We start from the raw sequence: 24,826 nt of genomic DNA on the forward strand, positions 1-24,826 counted from the left end.
GGGAATAAAAATAATTATAAAAAGGATCCCTGATATTGGAACAGAAGAAGAATTAGGCCAGTATGCTCTGCTATTCTTAGGCAAAAAGAGCAACATAAAATCTAGGCCTTGAACCTGCATATCCCTTATAAAGGCAAAGCTCCCATTGGGCCTGGTTCTCATTTACATTAAAGCCCATTTTACCACTTTGGCTGAGTAAAGGGACAGTAATGTAAATGAGCACTAGGCCCCGTTGAGTTTAATGGGATACTTGTCTTCGTTAAGAATGCAGAGGTGGTCCCCATTACTACCGGATATATGATTTAGCATTGGCACCTGGAAAGTAATCCATGTATGAGCTGACGAGTACAGTTACAAAATATAAGCCAGTGAGACCATTGTTATTCAAAGGACTAATCAGAAGAGACTTTGTGATCAGTTTTGGGTGCTCAGCACTGTCCACAATCAGACCCTCAGAGCCAGATCCTCAGGTGTAAGCGCCATGAATGATGGTGATTAACACCAGCTGAGAATCTTGCACTAAGTGTCACTGTCCAGTCTCACCAGATTATGTCTCGTGACTGTACTCTTCAACTCGCACCCAGATTAACACGCCCAGCGCCTTCAATCCTTGCTCAAGCAAAAATCCCATGGAAGCTCACAGAAGTTTTGCAGGATAAATGGATTGGAAGCATCAAGCCCTAATATTTCCAGGAGTATTTTCTCCCCTGACTATGTAGAAAGAAGTAAATATAGTTGTTTGTTATAATTTTGTTTAAAAGACTAGTAAGGTATGCAAGTCAAACTCTGCTCTGAACAACACTGGTGTAAATCCAGAATAAACACCACAGATTTCAACCGGTGCACAATACCTCAGATTTACCCCAGTGCGACTGAGGACCGGACTTTTGATACCATTCGTGGGTAGCTCTTTATTTTACAAGCAATGTCATTGAGCCAGATTGTCAGCTAACGTAAATCAGTGTAGCTCCACTGAAGTCAGTGAAACGATGCCAATTTATACCAGACGAGACATCCATGAGATTATACATGGAATTAGGTCCTATTCAAAATGAACAAGGGTATTGAGTAAGATGAATGAGAAATCACCTAAGAATAGAGCTAAACAGGCCAAAGAAGTTCTAAAATGTCAAGTACAGTGTAAAATTGACCAAATGTATACCCTAGTTTTTAATATTTTTACCTATCTTTATTCCATTATCTATAGTTGAATCATAAATTGCCACGACAGTCTATTTTTGAGGTATTTTTCTTATGTATCGTGACAACAGCAAGCTTACACAACAAAACTCAGGTATCTGTACAGTTTATAACATCAAATCACGTGAACCCAAAAGAAAAAGAGTAGCACAAGTGGGGGGAAAAAAAGGAAACGTAAAAGTATTTGTATAAGTTTGAGGAATCTCTATGTTTCTAGCCACAAATAGTGAGATACAAAGAAAAGTCAGACTAAGCTGTGGAACTGAAGCAGGTATTCCTAAGAGAAGCAGCTATACGGTCTATCCTGCAAAAAACAAAAAACTCCCACTGGGCTATATTCAGCTGTCATTTACATCAGTGTCACTTGACTTTCAGTCATGTGACAGCCGTGTCAGGGCCTGGTCCAAAGACCACTGAAGTCAACGAAAAGCTTCCCATTTACTTCACTGGACTTTGGATCAGGCCCTAACTGAATGCAAAAGGAAGAGTTTGTTCTCAGTTACACTGGTGAAAACATGGAACATCTGCATTGATTTAAATGAAATTTCTTCAGATTTACACCAGCATCACTGCAAACGGAATCTGGCCCAGTAGGAGATTTTTGTGAGTAAGGAGAGCAGAATCAGGGCCCCACAGGACTCAATCCTTACTTTTTGCTTTGAAACAAAGTGAGCTGAAGAAGTAGAATATTACATTAACTTTTAGAATAACTGCTCTGGGTCCATAGAAAGACGGTTCCTTTCTTTTCCTCCTTTCACACAGATGGAATTTGCCACCTACTCATGGGGGGAAAAAAATTCCATTCTGTGATCGGACAACTCTAAAACTTCAATTCTGCACCAATTTTATTTTTGCATAAAAACTATAAATTCAGGGCAGCAGTTCTACCCTCGTTGCATTGTGCATCTTCAGTAAGACTGCACAAGTGTAACTAAGGGTGCAGTTGAGACCATGAAGTGCATTTGTTTTCCCTGCAAGAAGAAAGCCAAGGAAGAAAACCACTTTCATTTTTTACCCACTGTCATAAGATTTACAGTTATTTGCTTGGGTTCTGATTCTGCCACATTTTCCAATTTACAGAACTTTTCCAGGAGCTGGCAGGAATTAACCCTCAATTAGCTGAACAAATACCAACTATAGGGACCAGATTCTCAGCGCATCTAAACCATCACAGCTTCATGTAAGTCATATGGAGCTACATTCATTTACACTAGCTGAGGATCTGGCCCTACGAGGCAAATTCAGATCTCACACCAGTCTAAATCCAGAGTAATCCCAGTAAAATTATGCTGGATTTACAGCAGCATGAATTAGCTCAGAATCTGGCTCTCTATTTAGATCCAGAGCAGAGATGCTAAAAGCTATCACTGAAGAAAAAGAAACTTGATTCTCCGCTAACTTTTTTTTTCTTGGTTCTCTGGTTTTACATACACAGAAGTAGCACCTCAGCAAGATGGAATCAGGCAAAACACGATACAATTTGTTAAAACACCGTAGCACCGTTTTATTAGATTTCATTTAATAAAAATATGCCTTATATAGCCCACAAAGCATACTCCAATATTAAAAGGAAAAGTTGAGGCACCTCGGGAATTCTTTTTTCTCTCTCTTTACTATGCCTTATTACAGGACACAGCTACAGTTTTGGTACATGAGGAATGGTCCTAACTGGTTTCCCAATGAGACTTTAGGCCCATAGGATTTGCCTTTGACCTCATCGGGAGCAGGAAGAAGCTTCCTCCCCCAACCTGTCTGCTAATCACTCTGAGCGAAATCTGTTCTTGTGCAGAGGGCCCGCAAAAGGCCTATGTGCCATGTCAGATCTATGGGATTTGAGTGGTGTGTACTCATGCTGGTCCTCTGTACAAGGGTGAATTTCACTCTGCATAAGTAATACTTAGCAGTACATCAAATGCAATCCTGGATTCCTTGCAAAATCTGAACTCAGTGATAGGTGAGGGAGGCTGGGAATGCAGGATCAGGGCCAATATTTGGTTCCTGTCCATTCCCTTCATTTCCCTTTTGCTGTGAGCAAAGAAAGCAAGAAATAAGTGCCAAAAGTGAGAGACTTCAGTCCACTCCACTGTGTCTGGGTAACAAGGCAAAGCATTACAGATGAAGAGACTGATGTCCCAAAAGAAAAACATTAAAACAACCTCTTTGGGCTCAAACCCTCTTCCCATGGAAGTTGATGGAAGCTTTGCTGATGACTTTAATGGGAGCAGGAGCAGGCCCTTTTGTCAAGATTTCCCCAGGGTTATAGACTTATTTGTTGTCCTAGCACCATTTGTTGGTTATACCTGCTGCAAATCATTACACCAAAAGTAAATAAAAATCCCTTCGCACTATTCTGATCTTGTCATTTCGCCTGTGTTATGACATTAAAGACAAATCAATGTGGTGGGACGCTGGGCTGGATTCTGTTCTGAGTGGGTAAAATTCACCCTTGCACAGAACGCTTCTGCACCGCTTAGATTCCACTTAAAGCCAACATGAGCTGAAGTGGTGCGTCGGCCTTTGCCTGTTTCTCTGCACATGGCTGGCTGTCACCCAGTTACAACAGTGGAATCAGCGGGCCTGGATCCTCACCTCACTTCCCAGTGGACACCAGAAGTAATTCCACTGAAGCCGCCTGGCCTGGTGTAAATCAGCACAGCTCTATTGTCATCAATGGAGCTAGGCTGCTTTACAACAGCTGAGGATCTGTGGAATTGCTCAGGCGCAATTAGAGCAAAAATCAAGCCTATGTCTTCAAGTGGCTTCAAATTTACTCTGGTGTAATGAGAGCAGAATCCAGTGTACCCTTCAGTTATGAGAGAGAACAGACTCCTAGGGCCAGATCTTCAGCAGAATATACTGGCATGGCTCCACTGTCTTAATCTTTTGTGGCCATCCTAAGAATACAGCTGGATATAGGGTCAATTTCTGCCTCATGCTATGGGATTCTTTTAATGCTTTGAATCACAATGGCTTTTTCATGGTTAAAAACAACTGTGATTGCCATGACATTAGATACAAATGATAGTGCCAATAGAAAATAAAGAAAAATATTTTAAACAGACTTTCAGCAGCAAGGGGTTAATAGCTGTGCATAGTTTTATATTTGTAATAGAAGTCTGAAGCATGCTAATTTTTAATGACTGAGATTTGAGGTAGGTTATATATGTAGTGTAAAACAATGTGAGACTGCAACAGTATTCATTAGCAATTAAAACACCACTTTAGCTGTGCTGGCTGGAATTGGGAGGTTTGCTTTGCTTTGCCTTGGAACAGCCTTAGTTTTTTAAACCAAAACGATCTATTTTAAAGCTGTTTGGGAAAACGATAGGCCAGATTCTGACCGCATTTACTCTGGTGTAATTCCACTCCAGATTTATACCAACATAGATAATATCAGAATATGAAGTCATGACCCTGATTATGTGCCCCGTTATGCAGGTGTAAAACTGGCATGATGGAGCGAGTGGAGAGACTTAAAGGGCCAAAACTAAGGGTCAAGACTCTGATCTCAGTTATGGCAGTGTAATCCTACCAACTGCAGTGAAATGACTCTGGGTTTACAATGGGGTCACTGAGATCAGAATCTGGCCCTCAAGGATTATTTGCGTGAGTGAGGCAAGCAGGGTTTGGCCGTTCTGTCATTTTCTCCCCCTCCGTCCAATAATATCACCGCTATTACCAATAGGATATGACCGGACATACATTGAACATGAGTATATTCACAAATGTTATAATATATCACAATCAGATCAGTCTAAAAATTCCTAAACAGAAACCTACAAAGAAGTGTGACTCTGACAGGTGAGATGGACTGTCACATTCTTAAAATGCATTCCCCTTCCCCCCCAACCCAAATATTACAATTTCTCACTCTCCAAAGTCATCTAAAAGAAGCTTTCAAGGCACCCATGCAACAACCTAAAATATGGAAGTCGAATGAGACCCGGGTGAAAAGTACAGATGCTGGAAAGAAATCAAAACCACCACAACAAAAAGAAGCCATTTTTTTTTAGAAGTTCAGGTCCAACTTTTCCTCAAAGCTAGAAAATTAGCATGCTCACTAAGGGCCTGATCTTGCAACCATCGGAGTCAATGGCAACACTCCCATTGCCTTCAATAGTGCACGACAGGACCATAAAGACTGAGGGCCAGAGACACAGCTGGCATAGTTCCACTGAAGACAGTGGCCGATCTACACCAGCTGAGGATCTACCCCCTTGAGTGCTTTAGTTTGTTATACTGTGAAGTTCAGAGGGTTTCCTATAAATCTGACTTGAAATAATTCTACAGCCTTGATATGATTTTGGGTATTTATAACAAAGCAATAATAGCTCGTTGATTTTCCTTGTCAAATATATGCAACTATACAGAATACAGAAAAAAAAATTATGAAGGACGGACAAAGCATGTTAAATATTTTGCCACTATTTACAGTTCTCCCACAATAATCTGTTTAAAACATACTGCTTTCAAGTTCTTGGGGTTTTTTTTGTTTTTTGTTTTGTTTTTAAATCTAGGTGAAAGTGCTTTTAAAAAAATCTTTCCCTATTTACAGTTTAAAATCAGACCACACGAACTTTCAGGATGTTTTACAGCGATCCTGTGATTTTCTGTGCCAGTGCACGAGGAACAAGGTTTACAGTAAACAAAACGTTATGTACGGTTAAGTTCTCAGCTCTCTCTCTCTGACTCTCCAAAAGGCACCTGAAAGTGCAGAATTATGACTGAGTATTGTTATCCAGTTTTAAATGTCTACCAGGCCTGATCTTTCAGAATCTTATGCAGGGGAGCAGCTCCCCCGCCCCCGAGAAGTAATGGGACCACTCAGCCAAAGAACCAGGCTTCTACGTTTAGAATTTCCCACAGAATGTCCTGTAGGAACAGCAGGCAATGGACTTACTCTGACTCCCGCTGAAGTCAATGGGAATTTTGCCAGTGATTTCAATGGGAGCAGGATAGCACCTGTTATCCATTAAGTACTTTATCATTTATCTCAGGGCTTAGTTTCCATGAAGGAAGAAATTCACCCCTGTAGAGAACATGCTCAAGGGCCCAGGCATCACTTAAATACCATTTAAACCCTCAGGGCCAGATCCTCAGCTGGGGTAAATGATTGTAACTCTAGTGAAATCAATGGTCTTTTTACACCAGGCGAGACCTAAGCAACGAGGACTCAGATAGGGCTTAAGTTGTGCACAGAAATTGTGCAAGACGTCTGCACACGGGTGAATTTCTCCCTACATTTTTTGGGGGGATCGCTCCATATAATTTCTGCTAACATCACAGAAATCCAGCCCTCCCACGGAGAGCGACTCTCTAGCTTCACAGAATTTCCTCCCACCCGTCACTCCTATTTAGCAAATTATTTGAATCAATCGTTCCCAACAGTTTTGTAGAGGGGGAAAAGAAGTCATGATTCAGATTGTTAATAAGCACCACTTAGTTTTGCTGTAATCATCATCGTCGTTATAAAAAAATGGCACCGGGAAAATAATTAGCTTGCAGAAAACGGTCGTCAATTTCATTTTTGTGTTTGAAAACGTCGACTTGTCATAGGGGAGTTTTTACAGTACGGAAGCATGCACCGTTGGAAAATGCAGAAGGCGGCTTGCAAGTCATTTTCGGTATTCACTCCTCCCAGAGCTGATCAAACAGAGAACGTCCCCTTGAGACTGAAAGCACCAAACTTGGCTACAGTGAGTACATAGAGCAACACTTACTAGTCACAGTTTTTGTTGGGTTCTTGAAGATACAGTAACCCCCGCTCATCCCCCCACCAGATTTTTTTTTTTTTTTTACTGCTATAAGGTGGCAGTATATGATCGGTACAAAAATAGCACGGAAAGTAGTCTGGATGTCCCAGGCTTCTGTCTCTTGTATAAGAAACCTACTGTCCTCTCTGCTGTCACCTTGTAGCTGAGTACATAACAATGTGAGTTTGGTGAGAATATCAAAATAGCTGATAAACTATTCAGCATGAAGACAAATCATCCTGGATAATTTGGTCTTGCTTTCAACCTGGTTTATAATGTATTCATCTAAAGTGTCTGGTGTTAGCTCACATTCTGAACTCACAGCATTTTAAAGCCATCAGACCTGACTGTCCTCCCACTTAGGAATTTACCCCTTTGCAGAGGGGCCAGGATGAGGCATAGCACCACTTAAGTCAGACTTAGGGACTTCTGCTGCCTGTTTACACAGGCTCTGGTTTTCCACTGGTATAACTCCATCAATTTCAATGGATTTATTCCTGAGGCAAGTAGGAGGCAAATCAAACCCTTTACCGATAAACAGGAGCTGTTAGGAGAAAACACCTCTGTTAAACAAAGCATCTTCAAAACCCCGGCATCTGCCTAGAAGTGGGAATCCATTACTCTATCTGCAACTGGTTTCCACATAATTCTCTGTATATTTCCCAGCCCCAGAGGGTTACTGTATCTATAAGAAACAATCAGTCAAGCTGCAAAATATGCACTTTAGTTCATTTGAAAAACCGGATGTTCAAACCATTTTCGATTGACTTTAAAGCACATGTTTCCAGATGGTTTCCAAGCTGAAATTCCCTACCAGCGTTAACATGAGTGAGCTGTACAGATTTTTTTTTTTCAAGCTGGTTTGGTGTGTTTTTTTTTTTAAGATCTGCTTCATTGTTGTAATAATAAAAAAAATCCAATAAATACATATTTTAAATGGAATTAAAAACCTCTCCTTTGTGAAAGGACACTATAAATTTTTCTTTTCCATTCTTGTGATGTACAAGGATAGATTAAAAAAATGCAGAGATATAAATATTAGATTACTGAAAAATGTTAACAGCAATAAGTGTTTGTTTGTTTTTAACTCCTCTCAAAGTGCAGATTTTAGAAGGTTTGCACTTGAGTAGATTTTTCCCCCCTACATGCATTAGGAGAAAGCACCACAAAGCAACACTGTGGTCCAGTGTTGCAGACGTTGAGGTAAGATGGCCATATTAGCTGTATTAATCTCATATCCAGCGACTGTATGGTCCAGTTACCTTGGTATAGGCATATGAGGACACAGTGATAGCAGAGTTTGTTGGAATAGCCACTGCTTGCCGTGTTGGGACAGAATCTTTCTTTTCTTTGTGTTGGGGTTCGGGGGCCATGGCGCCTCCCCACTTGCGCTTTTTGCTGAATGGCTTGGTGTCCTGCTGGAGCCCAAGCCTGGCTGCCTCTTCCTGCCTCGCTCTCGCCCTCTCAGCCAGCTGCTTCATCTTGGCTTCCCAAAGGGCGAGGCCATGATTGGGCTGGTTCAAGTTCTTGTGTTGGTAAAACACCAGTGAGATGCGGGTGGGGTGGCACCGGTTGGGTTTCTTGAGCGGGGTTGTGGCGTGCAGCTCCCGCCTGGCACATTCGATCAGGATGGAGCCGTGGGCTGGGGCCACCGCCACCCCGCCTATGTTTTCATCCAGGAAATTGTGTTCGCTGTCTGACCACTCCTCTTCCTCCTCCTCATCCTCCTCCTCCTCCTCCTTGAGGGTCTTATCGGGCAGTTCTTCCATGCTGTCATCCAAGCTGAAGGGGTCCCATAGTTTCTCCTGATGATGGATACTGGGCAAGAACGCGTTACCATCTGCTTTCAAGGTGCCGAATGGCTTCTCGCTACACACACTTGACCCCATGGTGGCCGATGAGCCAAAGGAATCCCATGGCTTCTCATGCAGCCCCGAGCTAGGTGTTGGAGTCCTCCTCTCGTCCACCTTGACCGAGTTCCACAGCTCGTCTTGAAACCCAGGGTTCCCCTTGAGGGTGGAACTGAAGTTCAGCTGGCTGAGGTTCCAGGGTTTTTCCTGCAGGTTCGAATTTGCAGAACTAGGCAAGATCGAAGGGCTTTCGCTGAGTTTGCAAGGGCTCCATGATTTCCCAAGCAGGCTAGAACTATGCTGCGTTGCCTGCCCGTCTCCAGGAAATACGTTCCATTGTTTCTCCTGGAGGTGAGACTGGGGTAACCGGGTAGCGTTTGAGTGTCCATTGAAGGAATTCAGTTTATCTTGCATGCTCGTGTTGGGTAAGTTGGTATTGTCACTGGGCGTAAACATATTCCAAGAACGCTCTGCATTACTAGTCCTGTCAGAAGGAGACACATTCCTGTTGACTTTGTAGGGGCTCCACTGGTGTTCCTGCTTGCCGTTCTGAGATGACACGGGCACAGCGGACAGGTTGAGACTCGAGCTTTGTACATTCATGGCAGCCCTTTGAATGGACTCGATGTGTGACAAGGCGTCTACAGGCTCTTGTTTGATTGCTCGATTGCTGAAACAGTTTGTGTTTTGTGCAAACGGTGGGGTTTCCATTGGGACCGAGTTAGTCCTGTGGGACATGGCCATAGACTTCTGGCTGGCATGCCTGTTGGCTCTCTCATAGGTCCGCTGGTGGTGGTTTTTGTTTCGTACAGAGTGTGAGAGTTGCTCTGAGAACTCTGAATTCCTGTAAGTGTGGTTAAGGTTATCTTGCAACGCTTGGAGGTCGGGTTTCTTCTCATAGCTGCTACTTACCCAATCCCCGCTCCTCGGCTCAGTGGCACCATAATTCAGAAACTGTGAGGGGAACATGTGGTTGCTGGAGAATCCGTAATATCCAAAGGAGGGAAAAGTGAACTTTGAATGAAACCCATTCATGGAAGGCAGATTAGGCTGTGCATAGTAGGAATGGTAAGAGTAAACACTGTTCATGCTGTATGGGTCTGAGGGGCGGCAGCTCCCCAGCACGGAGTAGCTTTCCACCACTGCATTGCCGTTGTATTTGAAAGTGTTGTAATGGTTCTGAGGTTCAACTTTGATGGAAGGTTTGACTGAGTGCTGGGGGAGTCCATTTTTCAACGCCATACCTGTGGGCAAAACACACAGCACAATGGTAACTGGCCATACAGCCTAGGGGAGTCTCCTTAGTAAGCCAAAGGTTAAGTCATGGGCCAGAGCTTCGGCTGGTGTAAATCGGTATAGCCCCACTGGAGTTCATGGAAATCTACTGATCTACACCAGCTGAGGATCTTCTCCCCAGAACTAATCACTGCCAAAGCTTCACCGAGGGTCACACGCCACTTATTATGTGATTGGAGATGTCAAAAGAATGCTGGTTTCTAAACTGGTGGTATGTACAACAAGACTTACATAGAAGAGCTATGCCGTCCAAATGTTGCTTAGAGGGCAGGCCTTGGCTGTGTCTGATTGTCGGTCACGTGCCTATAACATTCTGTACGCTGCATGCCTTGCAGCAAAGCGCAGCTGTCCTGGTACACAGAAGACCCAAATAAAAAAGCCCCCCCACCAGCATCGCATGAAAAAGCCAGAAAGGGGCCTGGATATGCCTGAGCTACCGGCAGGTTTGTGGTCTGAATCTCACTGTGAGCTATTGCACTAGTGCAACAGAAAAAAGGATCCGTACAACAGGGTACCACAAAGCCTCTGGTGCCATGAAGCGTACTGGTGAGCTGCTGCATTAGTGCAACGCAAAACATGCTACACAAAGGATCTGTGCTATCGAGGGAACTGGTGAGCTAATAAAAGAGGCACCACAAAGGATCCTTCCTATAAAGCATCCTGATGTATTCATATCCGAGGGCAACAAAACTGTGCAAGACACCTGAGAAACAGCAAACCCAGAGCCCTGCCCCCATTACCTGTATTTTGCTGGAGTGTCGGGATTTCTAGTGCTTCCTGCTTTATTTTCTCAGGGGTGATTAGCTTCTCTTTCTGCATTTTCTTCTTCTCAGCGGCTGCCTTTTTGGCTTCTAACTGCCTTTGCCTGCAAGACTTGGCAGGCTCAGGCAGCTTCCTGACCTCCCTCGGGAAGGAGGTGAGCACCTGAATGGCCCCGCTGCCCATCTTTGCGTTCTGATTCTCCTCACTGCCAAACTCATCCGTGGTGGACATTTTATACAGCGGAAGGACGTGCAGCTGCTCATCCTCAGGAATCTTCCCAATGCTCCGATTGTCCTCCTTCGTTAAGGTACACACCTGGGGTGGACAGGGGAGAGGCACCAATTAGCCAATGGCCAGGAAGCTGAAAGCCCCATTCAAACCATTAACATCATACGCCCTGAAAGCATCTCTATTCAGGAAGGGCACTTAAAATACATGCGAAGCTGACGACTGTGGGACAGAAGTACACGGTTAAAATTAAGCATGGGCTTAAGTGCTTTCCTGAATTGGGGCTACAGTGGTGATAATTCAGACCCATGATGAACGGCACCTCTCATTGCAAAGTATCCAAAACACTTTACAATCCATATGTAAAAAAGAATCACTCTGCCCACCACTGAAATGCGGCCACCTCTAGGACGAAGCAAGGCCGCTGTTTAACGGCGCACAGCACCACTGCAACAATAGACAGGCTGCGAAGAATACTACATACCCACTGAAACGGCAGGGAGGATTTACATGGATAATATGGCAGATCTAGTATCCTCACCTGCTTTCACGTAGCCTCAGTGACTTATTTGTGCAAACAATTTGCTCCTGTCCAGGGAAATTATGGCCACTGCTTTCCCCACCTAGAGCCTTTCTATACTGAAATAAAAACACCTTACACTCCGACAGGTCCCCTTCACTTTAGGTGTTTACACACATTATTGAAATTAGGCTCACGTTCTCCCCCCTGCCCCTCGAGAACTGGTAGGGAACTACTTATCACCCCCTGGAAAAATGTAGCACAGCGGCTTTCTGAGCTCATGCAGGATGAAAATGATCCTTACGCAGAGTGTCAATCCAAAGCCCTAGCTCAACTGTGCGGGCCCTCTGTACAGGCATGACTATCACCCACCGTGCGTCAGAGCACCCAGGAGTGAGCCCTCCCAGAAATCTCGCTCCAACCACTCCATGACACTGCCTCCCAGAAAATTCTGCCAGATTTGTCAGGCGTGAGCTCAGGAGTATCCCACGTATTTTGGTGCTGCTACTGGTGATGACGGCAAATTAATAACAGTAATTAGCACTTGTCCTTTATCTAGCCCTGGCGTTTTCACAGCACTGTACAGAGATTAACTCATTAATCGGAAGGCTTTGATGTCCCTTCTGCTTTCTCAGGCAATTACACAGAGAGAGATTTGAGTGAAAGCTGATATTTTGGCTTGCAATAACTGGGTACTGTACTCAATATGTGTGTTGGGGTGCGGGGGGGGGGAAGGGTGTCATAATTAAGTATGTAGCCTCTCAGATCTTTCAGCTGTGGATCACAGAACCCTTGATAGGTAGAGATAATTCCTTCCCTAGAAAGCGAATTTCCAATTAAATCAAAACTCAAAGGCACCGCTATTGAAATCAGGCTCTCTGAAAAAAAGGGGTGGGGGGGAATACAAATATTGTAGGTTAGCAGATGGCAGCACTTTCAGTCTTCAAAGCCTTCTGCATATGCTCGAGGCAACTCAAGAGGGGTGCAGCAAAGGTGAGTCACCTTTATCACCTCCCCCACTGCAAGGAGCAGCCGGCACACGGACACCTGCTGCAGAACACGCCTGGAGTTTGAGACGTGGGGCCAGACCCTCAGCTGATGCAAATCAACACAGCTCTGGGGACTTCAGTGGAGCTTCACCAATTTCTACCAGCTAAAGATCTAGCCCATGGCCCCTTGCTCGGTGAGTGAAAGCAGTCCTAAAACCTCAGCCTTATCCACAGCCTGCCTTTGTCCCCAGCTGCTGGATCCCAAACCAGTTCAGAGGGATCAAATGTTTCTGTCTGAGGGACAGTTAGGGGCTCTCAGTTCACCTGCATCTCTCACTCACACACACAACCAGCCTAGTGTAACTGGCACTCACTAACACCACCACCTGGCTCTTACTTTCTCTTGGCTTTTCATCAGTGGCTCTCAAAAGCACTTGACAAAGAAGGTCAGCCTCACCATCCCCATTGGCACAGAGAAGAAGTGACTTGCCAAAGGTTGCCCAGCGGCAGGGCTGGGACTAGAACCGAGGTCTCCTGAGCGCCAACCCAGTGATCTTTCCACTAAGCCACACTGCCTCCCTTGATTATCCCTCAGCAGCCCTACTGGAAATGTCTGAGTGCACCATGAAGACCAAACCCCGACTTCAAGGTGGTCCTTGCAGAGCGGAGGTGGGATGGCAGGGAGGGGTGCTGCCACACTGCATCCATCCTACAGACCAGACACCTTTCACCCGACACCGAGATGACCTTGCAAGAGAAGGGTGCTCTCCCCTCCCTCTTTCCCTAAGCCAAGAATGAAAACGCCTCCTTACCACCGTGCATCCGTTGTAGAGGTTATGCTGATCCTTGTGAGCATGCGCACAGAAGTCCATACACGCAGTCACCCCAGAGAACGGCCTTCCTTCTTTCAGACCAAGCCGGCAGTCTATTGCGATGTCCTCGTTTGTAACCTAGCCCAAGGGAAACGAGACGGCTCCTGTTACTCCGCTGCCACATGGAAGCCTGCCCATATCGGAGGTACCTGTTACTGAGCAAAGCCACCTCAGTAATGGGCCAGAATCAGGGGCCTGGGAAGAGACTTGTGACACTCCAGACAACTGCTGGAGCCTCCATTGGCACGAGCAACCCGCAGGCTGAGAGCTGATGTAGGCCTCAGCCCAGCAAAACACGTAGGGGCCCAATTCACAACTAGACTGAGGCCCTTTCATACTGTTCTGGCTGTACTCTAGTGGGATCATCTACACCCATTCTGGGTACCTCTACATTGCATGCTGAGTCTAGGCTCTGATTCAGGTTTGAGCCCAAGCCCTCCTTCCATCCACCCACAAATCAGCCTGATTCAGCCAGCAGGCACTCAGGACCCTGCCAGGGAGGTGGGTCAGAGCCCGAATCCTGCCAAGACTCGGGTTCAAGCCCTGTCGTTCTGCCATGTGGACACAGCTTCAGCTGCAGACGCGAGTGAGAAGGGCTGCATGGCACAGTATGGACAGGCGAGCACAGCTATTGCAAGCCCAGGGTTACAGTGCAGTCTGGCTGTTCCAGCACAGGCTTGGAAACACCAAGTCCACAAGCGGATCCCACAGACCCGGGTTTTCAGTGCAGCGTAGGCAGATCCTGTAAGGCCAGAGCAGTGCAAAGAAGCTTTAGTGTGAATGAGAATTAGACCTTAAGCATGTGTGCATTTTTAAGTCGGTGAATGCTTAAGGGCTATTATCACAAAAAAGCCCATTGAGAGAAATGTGGGACCCTGGTACATCATGGAGGGAGCGAGGGGAGAGATACAAACACACTGTATTTTACTTGAAATAAAACACACAAAGGGCTCAGTCGTGACTGCCTCCAGATTGGCTGTGCGACGGGCGAAGGAGGGTAGGCAGGGATCACATGGCTGGCTGTGTCCCAGATACCAGACTCTGATCTCAATGCCACCAGCATAAATCCAAAGCCAGAGGGGTGAGCCTGCTCCTGCATGGACGTAACACCTGCCCTGGGCATCTCTCCAGTCATCACCCCTGAACAGCAACCCTTCTCTTCTATGCCTTAGAGCCTCAGCTGAGCCCAGGCTATATATGCTTCCCCGGCCTTGTTGTGGACACCCACCCTTGGGTGTGTTTTCTCCAAGCTGCTGCCAAACGTCCTCCTTGGAAACAGAACCCGTGTTGCTCGTGATCTGAGCATCCTGCTTCCTGGCTTCTGCCACTAAAATCCCCAGCCTGCATCAGTCCCGATGGGGCTGAGTCGTGCAATCGCAGGGGCAGAGTGCAATCTAAGTGCACCCCAAAGGCATTTAAAGCTCCAACGTCTGGCCGGATGCTATCACTTTATAACAACCCACAATGGCCAGCCTCGGAGTGAGGTCTTTGGCCTGCCAGGTGCTGAGCTCCTTCAGTGCCCTCTGATTTCAACGGAGCAGGTGGCTGCACAATAGGACTTGCAGGACTGACCCTTTCTTCCACGCTGGCATAATAAAACCTCACCGCCCGTGGTGCCCTTTTTGGCAGCCTAAGGACTGAACGGATGACGGAGACAGCCAGAGATGAGGGGGGTCTCCCCCAGGGGAAGCCCACCCTGTGGAAAAACACAGGAGTTTGGGGCTGTCAGCCTAGCACCTAGTGAAGTCTTCACTCTGCTGGCACGTCACCCACCCAGGGCTGTGTCCGTGCCACATGTCACAGGGATGCCGCTCTGGGCTGTATCACCAGGGACATGCACCTACATTTCCAGCCCCAACCTCCATGGGTTTGCACCAGGCAAAATTAGCTCTGCGCTGCTAGAGAATTGCTGGGGGAAATTCAAAGGCTCAGGGCTGTGTCAGTCTATGACAGGACAGCTCCTTCACACCCCGTCCCACCTCTCCTAGAGTTAGCTCCAGCTGGGACTGTGGCCATATCAGGGCAGTTATGCTGGTGGGATCTTCATCCAAGCAGACACCAAGTAGCCCTAAACTAAGAGTCTGTAATGCTAATACCAAAGGTGAGAGGAAGAACGGTTTTCTTTGGTACCTGATTTTGATAGGCCTGTGGCGCAAGCCTCCTATAAAGTGGAGCGACTTCAGTAGCCAAGTCCTGGAAGCTGTTTCTGAGCACTTCTTCCTGGGAAAGGGAATAAAGAGGGAGTGTTTATTCTCCAGCGTCTCATCCAGATCACGGTCTGGGTGGGGAACGCACCGGGGCAAGGTGCGTTTGCATCAGCACAAGGGGGAGATAGCTCGCAAGAGGAGAATTCATGTGTGAGCTACGCAGGCGGCGGGTCTTTAGGCCAGAAGGGACCATTGTGCTCACCTAGTCTGGTCTCCTGCCTAGCACAGGCCAGAGAACCTCACCCAGGCATTCCTGCACCAATCCCAATTACTTGTGGCTGAGCTAGAACGTCCCTTACAGAAAGCGACACCCAACAGGCTCCAAGTGATGGGGAATCCACCACATCTCTTGGGGTCTGTCCCACTGGCCAATTCCCTTCACTGTCAAAAATACGCATCTATATTTAGTATGAATTTTGCTGACTTCAGCTTCCAGCTACTGGATCTTGTTCTGACTTTGCTTCCTAGATTAAAGAGCCCTCGAGCATCAGATAACTTCTCCCTGTGTAGGTAACTATATGACCTGGTCTGGGTTATCCCAACTGAGTGGCTGTGAAAGCTTTATAGCACGTTGCATCACCCCGTACTCTGGAGATCCCCGGGGTGAAATCCTGGCTCCATCGAAGATAATGAGAATTTTGCCATTGATTTCACTGGGACCAGGATTTCACCCTATGGGTTTAACAGAAATGCTATTTCAGAAATGCTTTACTGGGACTACTTTTTATATCCTTTCACCTGTAAAGCCAGGCTCTTCTGATAAAGAGCTTCCTCTCTAGCACCTTTCCCCAGCACTACCTTCCCTTCTTGAGTTAACGGAGGCAGGCAGAGGGGGCTCACTGACCTCTTTGGGATTGTCCCCCACCAGTCGGAACTTCCGGGGAGTTTTGCTTCGGGCGTACTTGCATCCATTGAAATACATGCTCCAGGAGCAGCCAAAGGAGAAAGAAGCACCGCAGGTGTTGGGGTCTTTGCCCTGACATGCACAGGTCCGGCTGCAAGAGAAAAACAAGGCGGAATTCCACTCACTGGGGATGCCAGCTCTGTTCCAGCCAACGTAGTGTCCAGTGGGCACTGCAGCGGGAATTCCAGGAGGCAGAACGCACTGACCCCAGTTGGAATCTGGCTCTGGGTGAGGCAGCACCCGGGTGAGTCTTTACGACATGCCACACACAAAAAATCTGTAACAGGGCGAGCCCAGAGCTGGGTGCCCCTCATTAGTTCCCCTTTGCACAGGGGGCTGATGCAGCCGTTTCCTTGCAGGAGTTTGCAGCTCCTTAATTCCAGCCTCAGAAAGCTTGAAGTCAAACGTAGCCTATGTCTCCGCTGCGGCTGGCTGGTGGGATTCCCAGCAGAGGTACACGAGCCAGCACGCTAAAAATAGCGCCATGGCAGCACACGCAGCAACTCGGGCTAGACACCTGAGCACACACCTAGGAGCTCAGACGGGCTTGTACTCAGGTGGCTAGTCCAAGTCGCTCTCTTTTTAGCTGTGCTGGTCTTTTTAGCACACTAGCTCCATCAAAGCTGGCACATGCATGTCTACCTGGGCTAGGAATTCTATCTCCCAGCTGCAGGGCAGACATAGCCTCCGCTGAAACAGATTTGGGCTCGAAACTCCCCTTGGTTTCCATCCAAGACTCCATGGACGCAGCATGCCATTGCGGAACCTATGTAGGGTTGTTGCTAGCACCGGGACTCTGGCAGAAAGGAAGCGCCATGAGATCTGTAATGTGCACAAGCCACCAGGGCCTCCGGTGGATACGCCGCCCAGAAAGATGGCCCCTCCGGCACCACCAGCAGGGCCGTGCTGACTCTGAACGTCACCTACCCCGAAGAGCCCTGGGAAGATCTCCCATGCAAACACTGACCAAGGCCCCTGTTTAGACAGGGAAATCACAGCGCCCGGGCTGCAGCGCAAACGAAACTTACTCGTCGTTCAGGCCGCATCTGCGGCTGGTGGGGTTTCCGTATTTAGTGAGCGTGTCAGTGAGCTCCTGGTACAGCATGTCACCCAGGGTGCGAGGGATGCCCTCCCAGGCCAGGATTAAAATGATGATGACGGCATTCTGGCAGTGGTGACCGGCTCGGTGCCGCACCAAGCAGAGCAGCTTCTCCTCTTGGTTGTGCCTCCTGATCACCTGGAAAGCAGCCATGCACGGTTAGTGGCGAAAGGCAAGGGTGGAGACAGGAAGCTACGTCCCCGGAAAACGTCTGGAGCCAACCGCCCGCAGATGCATGTTTTCCTTCTCGCTTTCGCCAGGAATGGCTGTGAGGAGCTTGCAGGCCCTTCCAGTCGGGGACCGGCAATGGGATATCCAACCCCTAGATCTGCTCGGTAGTGACCAGTAGTCACTACTATTGTTAGGAACAGCTGTACTACTGGAGTTCCTGGAGATCGCCCCAAGAGCAGGACGCGTCACGGTAGGTGCTGTACAGACATCTAGTAAGAGACAGTCCTGGCTCCAAACAGCTTACAGTCGAAACAGACAAGACACAGGGTGGGAAGAGAAAGAAAAGCACAGGGAGGTGTAGTGACTAGCTGAAGATTGCACAGATGGGCAATGCTGGGAATACAACCTGTCCCACTGGGCCATACTGCATTTCAGGGGTCAGAGGTCTAGGCAAAATAAGTTGGCAATCTCAGGACTAAATGGGCCATGCAACCTGAACCCCCCTCCCTCAGGGGTCGCTTCAATGCTGAGACACACCAAGGGCACTGTTACACGGTGGAGGTTTGTACAGACGCTGCTTGTGCTATTAACACTTGGTGGGTAAATGGAACTAGATTCTCTGGGGTTCTCAATCCAGCTTCTTCCACCAGAACGTAATCCACTGGAAGGGAAAGATTTTCAAGAGCCCTATGGGATTCAGGAGCACAAGTCCCACCACTGTTCTCCTAAATTCGGTACATGTTTTTAAAATATTGGCCCTATAAGCAGGTGACAGGGATTCTCAAAAGTCAACCGGGCTGCCCACTTTAAAGGGGCCAGGTTTTCAGAGTGGGAGGTGCTCCACACTTTCTGAAAGTCACTGCCTGTTATTATGTCTCAAAATCATGAGTCACTTTTGGAAGCCCTGTATAGATCCCCAGAACTATTAAGGGGCCAGATCTTGAGGTCTTTAGTTTTCACTCAGATTTCGGGCTGGGCAGGAAATGGCTTTCCCATCCCACAAGACTTTTCAACATTGCAAAATTTATTCCTGCCTCAAATGCGGAGAAAAATCAAAATGTCAAAAAATTCTGCAAACTGAAAATCTGAAGAAAAAAAATTGGTTTTGGGTCAATGGAAATGTTTGGGTTCCGCTTCACCCTTTTTTCTTTAAAAAAATCCCAAACAAACTTTTTTAGTGTAAATTTTCCAAACCTTGGAAATGAAAAGTCATTTAGGCTTGAAAACCTTAAATTTTCTGGTTTGACAACTTTAAAACTTTTTTTTTAACCCCCAATTTTTCACGCTGGGTGTTTCATTGAACCCCGTGCTTAGAGGCCTGCAAATCTGCAGTTATCCACTGTATGCCTGTGGATACCTCCGGACCATGGTTGCGGATCGCGGATGGATGTGGATCCAAATTTTACAGCTGGGGCCCTGCAAATCTGCGGCTATCCACGGACCATGTTGGCAGATTGGAGGCGGATCCAAATTTAGTATCCATGCAGGGCTCTACCAATACTGTCTTCAAACAGTTCAGGTTTCAGCAAATTGGCTTTTTTTTGGTGAAAAGCACTTTGCGGAAGAAATCCCAACAAGCTCTACTCAGGTCCCTATCTGGGCAAAGCTCCCAGTGAGGAATTAACGAACTAACAGCTTCAGGCATGAGAAAAGTGTGTACGTCTCTATTAACATATATAACCAAACCTTGGAATCCCTTATTTGGGCAAAATCCCCACTGATTTCAATGAGTGCCACTGGAATTGCAGTGTCATGACTTGGCCAATCACAGCAACTTCATACCAGATCTATGAGCTAAAGCACTGAAGTCAGGCAGACGTTCTAACATCAGCATGGGTTGAAATGATCTCTCAGACACCTGGGTAATGTGCCTATCACTCAGTGAGGTGCTGTCCCCCTCTCCAGTGGTGGCTGGGCATCATACAGAGGTTGGTGAGCCTGCTACACTATCAGCCAGCAGATGTGGGTCATTTAGCTCAGACCCTAAAAGCACGTGGTCCCAGGTTTGATGCCGATGACCCTCCCCGGGGCTTGGGAATTACACGCAGACTTTGCAAACTTTTCCCACCGCTGCTAACACAGGTGTCGTCTGCACCAGTGCAAGCAGCCTTGATAGCCCTAGTGTGGACAGGCCCCAGCCTTTTAAGCCTCAAGAGTGAAATCCTGGCCACAATGAAGTTGATGGCAAAGCTCCCACTGACCCCCAGAAGCCAGGATTTCACCCCATGTCTATGAGACCTGCTCTGAGCAGGGTGTTTACAGCTGCAGAGCTGAGTGCGGGGGTTAGCAACGGTGGGAAATTCTGCAAAATTTCCCTAACGTAGACAAGGTTCAACTGACCTACTCAGCCACGGCCTTTCACTTCCATATCGGCTAGTCCATTACACACATGCTGCTACTCTCACATCCTGGGGCTCACTCACTCATTCGCCTCCCGCTGCTGAGACACGGGGAATTCCTCACACTGGCTGCTTTTTACACCCACCCGGCTGCTTCTCTAAACCACATCCCCCAGTGTCGCCACCAGTCACCAGGGCTCCTGCATGTCTGACCTCCAAAGGCAGCATCTACACCTGGCTGGTGGCAGCCATCCCGCAGCAACTCAGATTACTTCCTGTTGGTACACAGACACTGCTTCTTGGAGCAACTAGGTTCTCCACGCAGATCTCTCAGCCCCGTCCTGGCCCTGCTTAGCATGGGGGATCTGAGAGGGTCACGGGAAAGGAAACACACTTGCCATTCAGCCTGTATCTGCATCTGGGGGAGTTTCCATGTTTTATGAAAGCATCAGTGATGCCTCCCCCTCTCCTCCCAGTGTCTGGGGATGTTTGAATCCAGGTCATCTCGACCACACACACGCACACAAACACTCCAACGTGTCTGCACAGAAACACAAGGACCTCAGGATAGAAATTACCTTTTTCTGTTCCCTAACACCGGCAAAAAATGGGTTTAAAAATGCAACTGACATGCTCTAAAAGAAATCAACGAGCCGGCCCTCTGGACATGGGTAACGTTCAAACTTGACTTTCTTTTCCCACCCTCGAAGAACATTAATTCCCACCCTGACATCGGGGTGCAGCTCCCCCTGACAGCTGCACAACACCCCCACTCTGATATCAAGGTGCACAGCTGCACAGTACCCCAGTGCTGACAGCTGCACACCCCAACCTGACATCGGGGTGCAGTTGCCCCCTGACAGATGCACAGCACCCTCTCCCTGACATCGGGGTGCAGCTGCCCACTCACGGCTGGACAGCACCCCTACCCTGACATCGCGGTACGTCCCCCTGACCATGGTAGAACTGCACCTTCCCTGCTTTCAAACACATTGGAAAGGGTTCCTGTCAGAGGCAGCTGCCCTGCTAACAGGCCCCGTGTGCTGAGGCCTCCTGCGGGGATCCCCTCTCAGCCAGAAGCACTGCCCCAGCTACCCTCTCTCTGTGAACCAGCAACAGAGTTGGCTCTCGCCTGGACTGTAATGTAGGAGTCAGACTTTGTCCCTTGAGCTCAAGTCCTTCATGTTTCCCCACAATGGCCAGCAGCACAGAGCAATGTGGAGAAACACCACTGGGCTGGCAGCTGGCTTCCACCCCCCAGGGCACTGCGCTGTTTGGTCCCTGTTGGGCCAGCGTTATCTCCTCCCATATGCTCCCCGGTGGTCACTCTTATCAGCCACTCTCAAGCTTCTCTGCCCAGTGCGGAGACAAACCCTGTCCCGGTGATCACGCTCATCCCTTCCAGCAACGCAATCTTCACTGGACACCTGTTCTCAGCTCAGTCCCTCCCGATGCAGTGCGAGAGACATTCCCACGGTGGGCTCTTACAGAATGGCCACAAGGAACTGATCTAATTTGGCCAGACATCCTAGCAGGTCCTAGGCAGCTCGACTTCCTGGTAACCCAGAGATACCAGCTCCAAGCTTGAGCCATTAGAAACTTTGATGGGCCGATACGGTCTCTCCAGTTGCTTTCGAGGGGGTTGCGCCTGATTTATGCTCATGTCATTGAGAAAAGAATCAGAAATTTCTCAACATATGGGGCAGATTCTGATCTCAGTTACAGCGATGTAACTCCATTGCCTTAAGCAAATTTACACCGGTGCCAATGAGATCTGAATCAGGCCCAGTATTCTATTTAGAGTTTTTACCATTTCGAGGTGGCCGCTGGAAAGCACAGAAGGTCCAATCAGTGGCCAGCTGGCTGCCATGCTCCGGGCAGGGAGAGGGACCAGGCGGGGAAAGGAATGGGATAGTGATTACAGTGAGAAATGGGAGAGGAGAGACAGGGAGGGTCAGTGTCAAGAGAGGAGAGAGAAGAGATGCCCAAATACCACAGTGATGAGCAGGACACGAATAACTAGATAAACTATGGTAGATTAGATTATTATTATTTATATCAGTTTCACCTGGAGGCTCCAACTAACCTGTACACACACATAGTGCGAGACAAAGAATTTACAAGCTAAACAGACAAGACACACAAAAGGAGCACTGTCACCCCCATGTTAAAGACGGGGCCTGGAGGCACAGAGAGATAAGTGACTTTCATATATTTTAAGACCAGAATGGAACAATTTGCCCATCTAGTCTGACCTTCTCCATAACACCGGCCATAGGATTTCATCCAGCAGTTCTTGAATCAAGACCATTATTTGTGGTCTAGCTGGAGGGTAGTTTTCCAAAAGACTTGCCCCAGGTCACATAGCGAAGAAATTGGGCCCAGACTGGTTGAGTGCCAGTCGAGCGTTTTAACCATCCTCCTCCCCATAATTAGATTACGAAAGCCAATCAAACAGATTAGATTGCACAGATTAGATGCAGATCAGATTAGCAAAAACAGATTAGATCCCCTCAGATAGATCAGATCCAATCGATTAGCTTAGATGGCTAGATTAAGCAAATGAAATAAAATTAGACGGATTTGAGTTAAAAAAAGAGAGAGCGCTCTCTCACATTTCTGAACATGAGACCAACGAAAATATCCCACCTGGTGATGGAGCGTGTGAATGTTCTCTCTGCATCTATCCCTCCATCCATGCATTCTGTGCCCATCCCCACCGGCCTCTGAGGGCCTGCACCTTTACCGTAGATACATTCTCTGATCACCCCACCTCCCCAAAGCACAAGGTGACTTTGAGATCACACTCAGATGACAGAAGAGTTGGGAAATCATTCTTGGCCTGAGTCAGTCATATTAAAAGAAATATGAAAGCCCACCGAGATGGATGGCACTTACCCACTTGGCTATTGGGCAGCCCCGGGAGCTCTTGCCTTCCTTCCCGGTATAGATGACCTTTTCGATTCTGATGGCTTTCCCCTTCTCACCATACCTGGTGGAAAAAGGCATCAAATGAGTGTAGGCAAGAGCAAGGACATGCTGTGACAGTGCCCCCCATAAGGCTTTATGGAAATATGCTTATGAATATATATGACATAACTGAAATATGTTCTATGCTACACATGCCATGTAACATATCCATGTAAAAGTTACGATCTACTGAATCTATTAATCCTCTTTGTATGCAGGTATCATTTTTGTATTCAAAGTTACGAATATTGGCTGTGTACTGGCTTGATTTCTAAATAACCTTAGTAGAGCATCTGGTCAGTTCCTGGAAAAAGGAATTCACAAAGTTAAATGCTCAATCAAGAAGCACTGAAGGAACAATGACAGGTTTCAGAGTAGCAGCCCTGTTAGTCTGTATCCACAAAAAGAACAGGAGTACTTGTGGCACTTCAGAGACTAAAAATTTACTAGAGCATAAGCTTTCGTGGGCTACAGCCCACTTCATCGGATGCATAGAATGGAACATACAGTAAGAAGATATATATATATATATATATATATATATATACACACACACACATACAGAGAAGGTGGAAGTTGCCATACAAACTGTAAGAGGCTAATTAATTAAGATGAGCTATTATCAGCAGGAGAGAAACAAAAAAACTTTTGTACCGATAATCAAGATGGCCCATTTAGACAGTTGACAAGAAGGTGTGAGGATACTTAACTTAGGGAAAAAGATTCAAACAGACTGACAGAGCCAGAAGAGTATGCAGAAGTTACCTATTACAGGACAGGCCCAACAAAGAAAGTAACAGAACGCCACTAGCCATCACCTTCAGCCCCCAACTAAAACCTCTCCAACGCATCATCAAGGATCTACAACCTATCCTGAAGGACGACCCCTCACTCTCACAGATCTTGGGAGACAGGCCAGTCCTTGCTTACAGACAGCCCCCCAACCTGAAGCAAATACTCACCAGCAACCACACACCACACAACAGAACCACTAACCAGGAACTTATCCTTGCAACAAAACCCGTTGTGTCCACATATCGATTCAGGGGACACCATCATAGGGCCTAATCACATCAGCCACACTATCAGAGGCTCGTTCACCTGCACATCTACCAATGTGATATATGCCATCATGTGCCAGCAATGCCCCTCTGCCATGTACATTGGCCAAACTGGACAATCTCTACGTAAAAGAATAAATGGACACAAATCAGATGTCAAGAATTATAACGTTCAAAAACCAGTCGGAGAACACTTTAATCTCTCTGGTTACTCGATTACAGACCTAAAAGTGGCAATTCTTCAACAAAAAAAAGTCAAAAACAGACTCCAACAAGAGACTGCTGAATTGGAATTAATTTGCAAACTGGATACAATTAACTTAGGCTTGAATAGAGACTGGGAGTGGATGGGTCATTACACAAAGTAAAACTATTTCCCCTTGTTTATTTCCCCTCCTACTGTCCTTGTAAACTGCTGGAAATGGCCCACCTTGATTATCACTACAAAAGGTCCCCCCCACCGCTGGTAATAGCTCACCTTTCCTGATCACTCTCGTTACAGTGTGAATGGTAACACCCATTGTTTCATGTTATCTGTGTATATAAAATCTCCCCACTATATTTTCCACTGTGTGCATCCAATGAAGTGAGCTGTAGCCCACAAA

At 47.0% G+C, this 24,826-nt stretch overlaps 1 protein-coding gene across 4 annotated transcripts in view; it reads right to left on the reverse strand.

Moving 5' to 3' along the window:
• Positions 1-7,981: 7,981 nt before the first annotated feature.
• The window catches only part of TET3 (tet methylcytosine dioxygenase 3), a 152,147-nt gene continuing 135,302 nt past the window's right edge, over positions 7,982-24,826 (reverse strand). For all 4 annotated transcript variants that reach the window (XM_084614946.1, XM_084614947.1, XM_084614948.1 and 1 more), the window contains 7 exons: positions 23,089-23,182; positions 17,610-17,818; positions 16,522-16,672; positions 15,601-15,690; positions 13,411-13,548; positions 10,840-11,176; positions 7,982-10,047 (listed from right to left, as the gene is read on the reverse strand). In XM_084614946.1, the coding sequence (XP_084471072.1) occupies positions 8,186-10,047; positions 10,840-11,176; positions 13,411-13,548; positions 15,601-15,690; positions 16,522-16,672; positions 17,610-17,818; positions 23,089-23,182 (2,881 nt within the window). In that variant the 3' untranslated portion in view covers positions 7,982-8,185. The remainder of the gene's footprint in view (positions 10,048-10,839; positions 11,177-13,410; positions 13,549-15,600; positions 15,691-16,521; positions 16,673-17,609; positions 17,819-23,088; positions 23,183-24,826) is intronic.

Source organism: Lepidochelys olivacea, assembly GCF_965140295.1.
Source record: "Lepidochelys olivacea isolate rLepOli2 genome assembly, chromosome: 26".
NCBI classification, from domain to species: Eukaryota; Metazoa; Chordata; order Testudines; family Cheloniidae; genus Lepidochelys; species Lepidochelys olivacea.